Source organism: Vulpes vulpes, chromosome 10 (assembly GCF_048418805.1).
Source record: "Vulpes vulpes isolate BD-2025 chromosome 10, VulVul3, whole genome shotgun sequence".
NCBI classification, from domain to species: domain Eukaryota; kingdom Metazoa; phylum Chordata; class Mammalia; order Carnivora; family Canidae; genus Vulpes; species Vulpes vulpes.
The window spans coordinates 28,945,369-28,957,450 of NC_132789.1; the positions used below are offsets into that span (position 1 = coordinate 28,945,369).

Sequence of the window (12,082 nt, forward strand, 5' to 3'; positions counted from 1 at the left end):
ACAACAACAGCTTCTCTTCCAAGCACTCTTAAGCAGGCCCCTGCTGTCTCTGGTCTGAAGCCTGGGCAGGGCGCTCCCAGCAGAGGTGGTTCCCTGTGACCAGGGCACTGGGGAGGCAGGGGAGGGCGGTCGGCCCCACTCTGTGCCCGGGGCCGAGACCCACTAGCCTTGATACCTCATCACAGAAGGCTGCTGGGCTGACCTGCTCCTGAATATTCCATACACTTGCCCCTCAGTGCATTTCACTGGCCCAACTAAACTCCAGAGAGCTGGCCTATTTGCTTAAGGCAGACAGCTAAGCCTGGGACCCTTGTCCCCTGATCACTCCACGGCCCCTCGATGGCCACCCGGATGGCCACCTGTGCACCCTCTTGCTAAGGAGACACAGCGGTGGGGGTGGAGGTAGGGGTGGGGGAGATACACACAGGAGTGCCAGGGGAGGGGATCCTCAGGTGGCTCAGCGGTTTAGTGCCTGCCTTTGGCCCAGGGCGCGATCCTGCAGTCCCGGGATCGAGTCCTGCGTCGGGCTCCCTGCATGGAGCCTGCTTCTCCTTCTGCCTGTGTCTCTGCCCCTCTCTCTCTCTTCCTATGTCTATCATAAATAAATAAATAAATAAATAAATTTTTAACAAAAGAAAAAAAAAGGAGTGTCAGGGGAGGGAGGACACAGCTGAGCTGTCAGCTCCCTGGGCCTTGGAAGCTTGTGCGACAGGAGGCTGAAGAGGCAAGGATGCTTCAGAGCTGACGCTCCAACTCCTGGCCTGGGAGGCAGGCCTCAGAGCATAGTCCTAACAGTGATCTCTCCCACCCTCTTCCCACCATCATCACCCCGGCCTCATCAGTCCCTTTTCTCTCTGCTCCAACTGGGCAGCCTGCACCTGCCTCCCGAGGCTCGGCAGCCCCCAGAAGGCCAGCCCTGCTCCCCTGCAGCCCTGTCAGATGTCTGCCCAGTTGCAGCCTGGAGCCTTGCAAGACTCAGTTCGCTCTGGGCAGAGTAAAGGCAGGCAGAGCCCAGGGGAGGCACCCAGAGGACCTGACCGGACAGCCTGGGTTTTGATACTTCATTTGGAAAAAAGGAACAATATTGTGGCTGTGAGAGCTTTTCAGAAGATTACTGTTATTTAAAGCAGCCAATGTATGTCCACTGAGCCAATGTATGTCTAGGGACCAGGAGCCTTGTTCACACGGTCTCCCTATAGCTTGTGCCCAAGGCTGTGTGTGGCCCATTGGAGAGGGTCATCCACCCAGGCCCGACTAGAGGCCCTGCTCCTCATGCTGCCAGCTGGTATGTTCTGGCCTCCCTCGTGCTCCTCTCCTCATCCTGGCGTCTCAAGGACTGTGAGCAGACGGGGCACAGCCCAGTGCATGGACTGAGGCCATCACCAGCCACCCAGGGCTACCTTGGCTCCTCTGCAGAAGTGGGGCTCACCTCTTGCTGCCGGAGCTAGGCCCCAAAGCCCAAGCCAGAGCCGGTGACTCAGAGGCCAGTGACAGGGGAAGTGCCAAGCCCCCGCCTGCAGTATCCTGGGGCCAACCCTCCTCAGCAGCTCCTGACAGTGGTTCCACAGCCAGTGCAGTGGTTTGGCAATGCTGAACCACCCAGCCACAGAACCAAACATCATCCCTCACCTCAAGGGCTCCCAGCCGCCTTCTTCGGGAGGACAGACATGAAAGGCGCCAAGCCCACGCGGAAGGGAGCAAAACATGTTTTCCTCTTAATTTAAACAAAAGCTCGTGAGTAGGTCCTGGAGGCCCCTTTGTTTACCTCCCTTTGGCTCTGGGAAGATTCCACTCCAGTGGGTTTGTTCTAAAATAAGAACTGCTCTATCCAACCCTGTAAGAATGGGCCAGGAGCCAGCAGGCCTGCTTTGGGTTTGGGACAAACACAGAGGCGGGGGAGCCACCTTGTCTCCCACTCGTCTGAGGAGATTGTGCATCATGGCTTCAAGGCTACATGGGATCCCAGATACTCCTACCCCCCTGCAGAGTCCAGGTGGGGACGCAGAGCCCAGGCAGGGGAGGCTGTGGCTGAGGTGAGAGAGTGTCTGTGGTGCAGCTTGTAGAGTTCTCTCTGTGTGACCTCACTTTTATGCCCTCACGTGATACAAAATGCCTGTCAAGCAGCACAACTATGCCCACTCCACAGACGAGGAAGACAGAGCCTTTGAGGAAAATGACTTGTCCATGGCCACTCAACAGAGAGAAGGGGGAGACAAAACCTAACATCATCCTTTTTATGGTCAACTGACTTATCCGTGGTGCCAAAGTCCACACCACGGGAAAGACCAATCTTTCCAACAAATGGCATTAGGACAAGATGACCTGCTGGATTAGGCAGTGGTTTTGTGGGTATCACATTAATTTTAGTATATGTGCTGCCGAAGCGAGCACGTGGGTATCACATTTTGTAATGCTTTTTAGAGCATAGGTAGGGGCGCCTGGCTGGCTCAGTTGGTGGAGCTTGATCTCGGGGTTGTGAGTTTGGGCCCCACGTTGGGTGTTGAGATTAAAAATAAAATCTTAAAAAAAGGGATCCCTGGGTGGCGCAGCGGTTTGGCGCCTGCCTTTGGCCCAGGGCACGATCCTGGAGACCCAGGATCGAATCCCACGTTGGGCTCCCGGTGCATGGAGCCTGCTTGTGTCTCTGCCCCTCTCTCTCTCTCTCTCTGTGTGTGACTATCATTTAAAAAAAAAAAAAAAAAAAATTTGTGTTTCAAAGGACACTGTCATGAAAGTGCAAAGACAACCTGCAAAGTAGGAGGAAATATCTGCAAATCACATCTCTGATATGGAGCTTGTATCTAGAATATATAAAGAACACTTACAACTCAATAATGAAATACAACTCAATAATAAAAATACAAGTGACCCAAATAAAAAACAGGGGACCTGAGTAGCCATTTTTCCAAAGGTGATAGGTGCTCAATGGCACCCAAGATGCTCAATGTCATTAGTCATCAGGGAGAAGCAAATCAAAACCACAAGATCCCACTCCTCCCTCCTCTAGGATGGCTAGAATCAAGAAGTCAGATAACAAATGCTGGCAAGAATGCAGAGGGACCAGAAGCCTGGCTCTGCTGGCAGGAAGTAAAATAGTGTGGCTCCTTTGGAAAGCAGTCGGGCAGTCCCTCCGAATGCTAAACATAGCTACCACGCGACCCAGCAACTCCACTCCTAGGTATCTACCCAAAGCATTGAAAACAGGTGTTCAAACAGAAACTTGTACATGAATGCTCACAGCACTACTGTTAACAGCCAAAAAGTGACAACGCAACTGTCCATCACCTGCTGGCTGGGTAAATAAAACATGGTCCAACTGTATGATGGAATATTCCTCAGCCACAAAAAGGAATGAAACTCGGATACAGGCTCCCACAGGGAGACGTGACACTAAGGAGCCAGCCACAAAAGACCATGTGCTCTATGATTTCTATTTATACTGAGTACCCAGAACAGGCAACTCGATGGAAAGCAGATCAGTAATTGCCCAGGGCTGAGAGGAGTGGGGGCAGGGCGATGGCTGGTAAAGGGGGAGAAGCTTCCTTTGGGATGATGGAAATTGTCTCAAACCGTGAGGGCTGTGCCTCTGCAGATCCTATAAAGCACCGAACAGCTGGCGCTAGGTCAGAGGGCCGTACCAAATGCACATCACACCTCAAGGAAGCTGTTATAAAAAAGGACAAGCAGGCAAGCAAGCCCTGCTCTAGTCAGGTGGACAGAGTTCCAGGAGTAACCTCTGTGGCTCACAGTCAGCAAGTCCAAAATGACCCCGGTGTCTCCCCACACTGATCTGTGCCAGGGACGATACCTTTCTGTCCCCCATCAGGCCCAGTGGCCAGATTTCCTGACCCTTTGCCTGTCTCCAGCTTCCTCCCAGCCTGCCTGGCTACCTCACCCCATGCTGCAGCCTCTGATAACCTTTGGCAGTCGCACACAAGTCTCCTCTCCTAGACAGGGTACTGTTTTTTCTCTGTCCCCAGCCACAGGCACAGAGCTGGCCTAGAGGAGGTGCCAGTAACTCTACTGATGTAACTCTCCTCAAGGCAGCAGCTCGCAGGCTGAATGTCTGACACCCTCACATGCTATGCTCAGCCCAGCCCTTCCCGTGGTGGAACCCTGTCCCCCTCCTACAACTCACTGTCTTTGCTCCATCCTGCTGGCCCCTGGACATCTCTATGTCGTCCTGGTTCAGCTCTCCTCTAGGAGCTTAAGGCCTTTAATCTATTTGCCACATGCCAGGGCCCCTCCTCACGCTTGTCCACACCAGTCTTGCCAGTCCCACAGCTGAAGGGAAGCAGCCTCTTCTCTGCCCTGCCTATCCTGACTTGTTTGTGGGCGTTTTGCCTCTGCTCACACATCCTGTGACTAGCAGCTCGCCTTGCTCCACTGTGGACACAACTCAATGCCACCATTGTCGAGGATGGCACTGGTTTGGTCCTCGGTCCAAGATGCTAGCTTGGTCTTTGGGGAGACAGACAGGACCAGCTTGTGGGAATTCACAATTTACATATAATTATATCACATGCATTTACAACACGGGATGATGGAGGCCCAGGATTTAAAGCTCCTTTTAAGGAGTCATGTGACTTAGCAGTTGCCAAGCTGTTGTGCAGCAGAGACCAGGCGGGGGCTCCTGGTCCCGCCTTCCACGGACCAGTGGCCCCTGGCCCTGGGCACATGCAGCTCATTCAACTTCCCCTGGGGAGTGGCCCAGAGAGAAGGGCTGACACTGGTCTCCCTGGGGAGAGTCAAGAGCAGTGTGAGCTCCTGGGATGGCGTGGTGCGGCGGCGATAATGTGGGGCAGGATCAAACTGCAATCCCCTCCCTTGCTTGCCTTAGAAGGCCACAGTTTTGTTCCCTGGACGATGAAGCGTGTAACAAGCCAGCCTCTGACCTAAGCTCCCCTCCCTGTCTTGCAAGTTCTCTCTAGTGCATCTGGTTGCTCAGACCACACACAGTACACACAACAGGCCACGCCTAGTGTAAGGAGCTGATGAGGCCTGGTCAGCTGGGAAAACACAGGTAGCCATCCTGATGCAAAAAGGAGGCGCTGGAGCTGCCTCCCCGATCCCAGGCTGGCTGTGTCCCTCCTGCCTGGCGGGCCTGGGCTGCTGGGGGGGGGATGCGTGCTTATCCCCATCCCCAGTAAGCGGCCCTGCCTGCCATCCTGAGGATGTGACACCTGAGTGCTCAGCACTCTGGACTGCAGTGAACAGAGCTCTGTGACACCCCCGTCCTCCCAACTGGAATGACTGAGTGGCTTCTGAGACAGGGGTGGGGGTGGGGGATCATCTGGAAGTCAGGACCTGCTACCACCAGGCACTCCTGACAGGGGCCTGCTCTGGAGCTGTCTGGCACACTGCTGATATCCTGAAGCTTGACAAAGGCTTTAGGATGGCTCAGATCACTCCCGGATCAGAGCAGGAGGGATGCTGCCCCATGTGCCTACATCCTCCAGGTCCTGCTGCTTTGAGCTGCATAACCCTCCCACACCCACACCCCCAGCATCTGCCAATCAGAACATGGATTCTGACTCAATCGGCATCTGGGGGATGAGGTATCTGGGGTCGATGTCACTCTCATTACCTGTACCACATCACCACTTCCCAGGACCTCAGGGCATACTCCAGGAAGCAAGATCACCCCAGACTGGTCTTCGGGGCCATTGGCCTTGGCTCAAGCTTAGCATGCCTGGACACACACAGCCAACCTCAAGCAGGATTTCACGAGAGCCAGACACCACCACACGGTGGCTCACTGATGCCTCCTCCCAAGGCCTGGACTCTGGGAAGCAGGACCACCTGGTCGGTAGGGCAGCTGAGGGGTTACACGAGGTGACACATGTGCTGTCCTAGCCGGATGTCAGGAGCACAGGCGGTGCTTGGACCCCCACAGAACTCAGTGGTTTCCCAGGGCCATGATCTCAAACCCTGAAAGTGTATGGTCATTCCTTCTCTCTTGCTCAGATTTACAGGAAACAGTAAGAAAGCAGTCTCCTGGGATTTCTGGGAAAATCAGCTGAGACACAAACATACTCACGAGCTCCATCATCTGTCCTATCTTTCCAAAAAGACCTTCGTACTTGCTCCGTATGTGCCATTTTAAGCTGTGGTCCCTGAGTAATGATCGCCAAATGTAGACGATGACAGTTTGATGAACAGCATAAATCCTAACATCCTGTTTTGATGCAGGGATACTCAGCACCACCCCTAGACTACACTTTCCCAAGTGGAAGAGGAGCTCAGGGAACAGGGCTGGTTATGGGGGAACAGTCCTGAGGCGGGCAAGCTCTACTACTAGTTAACACTTGCCAACTCCCACCTCCCACCAGCCCCACACTGCGCACTCTGGGGCCACCATCAACGGGAAAGGCATGTCTGCTTCTCCAGAAGCCCTCGTCCCATGGTCCACCCCCACACCGGCACACAGGATCCTGGACTGGAATGTTCTACTTCTATTTCCACCTTCACAGGCAGCTTGGATGTGGCTCTTTATCTTCCATGGCTGCCAGTACAGGGTCCAGCCAACATGGGTGCTCAACTAGTCTCTGACTTACTGATTGCTAAACAGAATCATAAAAGAAAGTGCTGGAGATCCCCTGATTCTCACGAGCTGGAGTGGGCTGTTTGGAGCAGCCCTTGTTTGAGACAGAAGGCAAGTCCGTCAGATGACAAATCCTGGGGTGGGTGACCCATCCCTGACAGAGGCAAGAGTGCAGAGGCAGTGGGGCAGGAATACCATGGAGGGGCTGCTGGCAGCAGCATGTGGCCCTGGCGGCGGGGGGAGGGGGCTGTGGGGTGCGGAGAAGGCAGATACATAACCCCCCCCCCCCCCCCGCACCATGATGAGGATGGGGAGCCCTGCTATGGAGATACACGAGGCAGGAGGAATGAGTCCACAAAGGGCCGCTGAGCTGGCCGAGGCTCCAGAGAGACCAAAGGCATCACCACGCACAGGGAGCTGTCTTTTCCCCAAAACGGGATTAGAGAAGAATGAGGGAGGGGCTCAGCTGGTCTCCTACCTGAAGGCGTAGGTCTTCTGATGCCAGCTCAGCTGGCCCCGGATGCTGTATGCAATGGTGGTGACGAACTCCCCACCCAGCCCCAGCTCTGAGCACAGCTTCAGGGCGAATTTCTCAGGTGAGTTCTCCTTCTCTGACATGTCCCACTCAAACTGGTCCACCAGCGAAATGTTCCCCACATGGATGTTCAGCTGGGGCAAGAACCGAAGAACACAAGTGAGAAGGGACAGAACCATGCCAACCTCAGAGGCCTCCAAGAGGCGAGACAGTTCAGCGGGGAGCCGCCAGGCCAGCCTGGACCCTGCCCACCACTCACTAGCTGAGACCAGGGCTACCCCTCATCCTTCTGGCCACAGGTCCCCGTCCAGAACAACAGATGACGCCAACGCCTGCTGGGATTGCCACAACGGGCTCTGGCTTAAGACCTGGCACAGTCACCCATCTTACTAGTAGGTGTGATCGCCCCACGTGAATAGCCCACAAGGGTGCAGGTAAAGCCTGGGTGGGCAGCAGAGGCCCACGGCCGGCCCGCCTACCACACTCCCAGCAGACATTCTGCTGACGTGCAACCTGCAGCCAGTCCAGGCCTTGCCTGTGCAGCACCCAGACCACAATGGAACATAGCCTGCGCCCCAGGAGCTCCCCATGACACCTGCATTCAGAACCACCATCTTTACTCCTCATCCAGCAGATGAGCAGGACTGCTCTGCAACTGGGCGTCAATGAGTCACACAGGAAGGACACTCCAGGGTCTGTCTGGCTGTGTTCACTGGGCACTGTGTCCACGAGGCTCCGCCAATGGCTACATGGCTGGGACCACCCCTCACTGCTCCCCAAGTGAACAGGCCACAGTGCACCGGCCCTTTCACCTACTATCGCTGTGTGCTCAGGTTTTGAAGACAACGCTCAAGGTGGCCACTGCTCAGGGCCCACTCCATGCAGGGTGGGTCCTTCCCGCTGCCTTCAGCAAAGCGTGGGATCTCACTCCCTGTCCCCGTTCATGAAGCTCTGAACCTCTGGACCCTACACACCACTTTTCACTCGCTGTAAATGAGGCCCCTGTCCTTTCCCATTTCCGTGTTCCGCTCACACTGGGTGACCAATGGCAGTTTGCAGAACGGAAGAGCTGCCCCTTCTTGCAGGAAACCAAGGCCCATGAGCCCTGAGGGCATGCTGGAACCAAGGAGTCGTCAAGCAGCAGGCAGCCCACAGAAAAACATCAAACGGGACCCAACAGGACCGACAAGTGTAGTTGTTCACAGCCAGCCCCAGCAAGCCCTGCCCCGGGTACAAGAGCAGCAGTCCTCTCCGCCACCAGGCGGCGCCATGTGGCCTGGGCTGTCAGTCCCCTGCCATTAATTGGGTCAAGAATGCTTGCATCTATTAAAAAATACAGAGTGTGGGCCTATCAAGAGAGGCACAGGGAACGCAATGTGAGTCTCTCCGACAAAAAGCCATCTTCATTGGTTGACATTCCAGTTGGGGGAGAGACACTCAAGCATGTCAAATATGTGAATGGGAGGTACATGGCCTATGTGGCCAGGGCCTAAAGGGAAAATGAGGGGACAGCTGGAAAGCACAAAGGAGGCCATGTTAGCCAGGAGGCCCAAGATTGCCTCCTCAGGGAGACAGCATTTTAGGAAGAACAAAATGGGCAGACAGCAGGACATGCGGCTCCTTAGAGAGAAGGGTCCTGGGCAGAGTTAGGCCTGAGGCTGTCCTAAGGACTCCAATTTCCACAAAGGGATCTGGGAGGTCTGTGGAGTGTTCTGAGCAGAGAAGAGACACTGGCTGCCACTGAGAGGCAGCCAAGAAGCAGTGGGGATTCGGGGGGCGCTGAGGAGCTAGACTCTCAGTGGGCCCAGAGATGGGGCAGGGCCAGGACCCCTGAGGGGGTGTACTGCACTGGGGCCAGACTCCACCCCCTCCCCAACCACCACCCCTTATCACCACATACACCTGCACAGGCAGGGCCCAGCCAGCTGTGAAGAGCCTGATCGCTTGACTTGTGAGAAGCACTGAGCCCCCCAAACCCCTGAAACGAAACACAGCCAACCAGTGCTAAGTGCCCTGGTAAAGGCATCCAGGTCTGGGCTATAGTCCCAGAGTCCCCCCCAAAAAATCTGTTTTAAGTGGCTGTTCCATGCTAAGGCACCACTTTGTGAAGACACTCCTCAGGTGCCACCACAGCAAAGATCCCTGTCCTCCACTATGTCCCAGGAGCCAGAGAACAAAGAATATCCTCAAGGAAGAACCCAGCTCTCCTTGAGTTCCCTTGACCCAAACCTTGGTGTGACCTTCAGTTTCCAATGCCTACAAGGTATGCACTGTCCCCGCAGCCATAAGCCCATGAGGGTTCTGACCTGATAAACACAGCAGCAGAGCTTCTCTGGGCCGTGTCCAGCCTTAGTGTCATGGAGCCCTCGTGTGTTAGAGCCGGGCAGGAAATGCACCTCGAGGGTGGGAATGACAGGCGGGATTGTAGGGCCTGAAAGGGCCTCACAAAGGTTGCCAACAAAGCCTCAGGCAAGAGAGATGGTGCAAATCCTGACAGATTTTCAACTGCCTGCTAACTTTCTATACAGCTTCCCACAAGCCCTATCAGGACTTAAAACAAAACAAACAAACAAAAATTCTGGAAAAAGTATCAGGAAGCCAGCTGGTCAGACTCAGCAGGACCCTGGTCGTGGCCAAGCCCACCCATTTGGAAGCATGCTGTTGGGGGCAGCTGATCCGTGAGGCCACAGTTACAGGACAAAGACAAGGCACAGAACCGAGTCCTCAGGGCAATCCTTCAGAGGTGAGAGGCTACACATGAGAATGTGGGTGAGGGTCCCACTGCCCCCTTTCTTTCCTATGAAGTTCCCCTTCTTTCTCAGTCATACCCTTTGTCTGCTGGTTGGCCAGAATATGAAACTAAAATGGGTTAAGAAAAACAGATTCTCTCAAAAGAAATAACCACTGGGGCACCTGGCTGGCTCAGTCAGGAGAGCATGCAACTTTTTTTTTTTTTTAAGATTTTATTTATTTATTCATGGGAGACACAGAGAGAAAGACACAGGCAGAGGGAAAAGCAGGCTCCATGCAGGGGACCCGAATTGGGACTCGGTCCTGGAACTCCGGGATCACACCCTGAGCCCAAGGCAGAGGTTCAACCACTGAGCCACCCAGGCATCCCATAGAGAGCATGCAACTCTTGATCTTGGGTCACAAGTTCAAGATCCACGTTAAAAGAAATAATAATAAGGGCAGCCTGGGTGGCTCAGCGGTTTAGCGCTGCCTTCAGCCCGGGGCATGATCCTGGAGATCCGGGATTGAGTCCCATGTTGGGCTCCCTGCATGGAGCCTGCTTCTCCCTCTGCCTGTGTCTCTGCCTCTCTCTCTCTCTCTCTCTGTTTCTCATGAATAAATAAATAAAATCGTAAAAAAAAAAAAATTATAAAAATAAATAAAATCTTTAAAAAACAATAATAATAAAATAAAAAATTTAACAAGTAAGGACACTGAATGAGTAAACAAAAACTTCCTCACAAAGAAAAACCCTGGATCCGATGGCTTCCCTGGTGAATTCTACCGAACACTGAAAGAACTAGCACCAATCCTTTTCAAATTCTGCCAAAAACTGAAGAGGAGAGAACGCTTCATAACTTGTTGCCCATATAACAAAGCCATATACTACCAGAAAGGAAAAACTACAGGCCAATCAATATTCCTTATAAACATCGATGTAAAAATCTTTAACAAAATACTAGAAAACTGGGGACACCTGGGTGGCTCAGTGGTTGAGCCTTTGGCTCAGGTCGTGATCCCAGGGTCCTGGAATTGAATCCTGAAAACTACAAAGCTATTAAAAGAAAACAGAAAAATGTTTCATGACATTTTATTTAGCAGAGATTTCTTAAGTATGAGACCAAGGGCACAGGGAACAAATGAAAAGACAACTTAGACTTCATCAAAATAAAACATTTTATGCATCAAAGGACACTATCAAGAGTAAAAAGGCAACCTACGGAATGGGACAAAATATTTGCAAATCACATATCTGATAAGGTATTGATATCCACGATATATAAAGAACTTGTAAAACTCAACAACAAAAGAACAAAAAAAACCTGATTAAAAAAAGGCAAACAACTTGAACACACATTTCTCAAGATCTACAACTGACCAGAAGGCACATGACAGATATTCTGTGTCACTAATTAATGGAAATACAAATCAAAGCCACAATGAGGTAACACATCACACTAAGCAGGCTCTGTAGCAGGCAGGCCTGGGCCCAAATCTCAGCACTATCACTTATCAGCTGGGCAGTCTGGGGCAGGTGATGTGACCTCTCCATGTGGCAACCTCTTTATCTGTAAGACAATGGCTAAGGCAGCAGCTTCGCCCAGAGTTGGGGTGGGTTACTAGACAGTGTGAAGTGTGGTTGGCCCGGCAAGTCCACAGGAAGAACGTGGCACTGCTGTTCAGCTCCCTGTGGGCTTCCCTGCTCTGCCTGGCAACTGGCTTCATTCCTCTGTAGCACCTGTGCTCCCCTCAACACCTGAATACATCCAGAATACATCTCTTACTCAGAAAAATCAACCTACAACCCTCCCTGGGGTGAACAGCCACATACTGCCTTTAAGACAGCTTTCCAGAAGTCTAACCCCACAGCACAAACCCCAAAGCCAGGCTTTGGCCAAGGCCTCAGTATACCCTTAGCATGCTATGATCTGTCTGTCCAGGACTGGAAGGCCCTGGAGGAGGGTGAAGAGCTGCCTACCTTAATAATGACACGTTGGTCTGACTGGTCCTCCAGGATGCTGTCTGTGGGGTAGGACTCTATCTGCTGTCTGATAGCAGAGGCGATGGCTGGGACAAATGTCAGCGGGTTCAAATCCAGATCATCACAGAGGATTTCTGAAAACATCTCAGGAGTCATCAGCTTCTCTGAAATCAGGAGAAAGGGCAACAATTACCAGCTGATTGCAGGACCTAACTTTATCACGTTTGGCCCTAGCCGCCCCATCCCCTTCCTTCTATACTAGACCTTCCCGACAATGTTGAGGATAAAG

The 12,082-nt window shown here is 53.0% G+C and overlaps 1 protein-coding gene across 2 annotated transcripts in view; it reads right to left on the reverse strand.

Annotated features, from left to right (window-relative positions):
- The window catches only part of SMARCB1 (SWI/SNF related BAF chromatin remodeling complex subunit B1), a 36,706-nt gene that overhangs the window by 1,581 nt on the left and 23,043 nt on the right, over positions 1-12,082 (reverse strand). For both annotated transcript variants that reach the window (XM_025982780.2, XM_025982779.2), the window contains exons 6-7: positions 11,791-11,957; positions 7,023-7,213 (exon numbers count right to left, since the gene is read on the reverse strand). In XM_025982780.2, the coding sequence (XP_025838565.1) occupies positions 7,023-7,213; positions 11,791-11,957 (358 nt within the window). The remainder of the gene's footprint in view (positions 1-7,022; positions 7,214-11,790; positions 11,958-12,082) is intronic.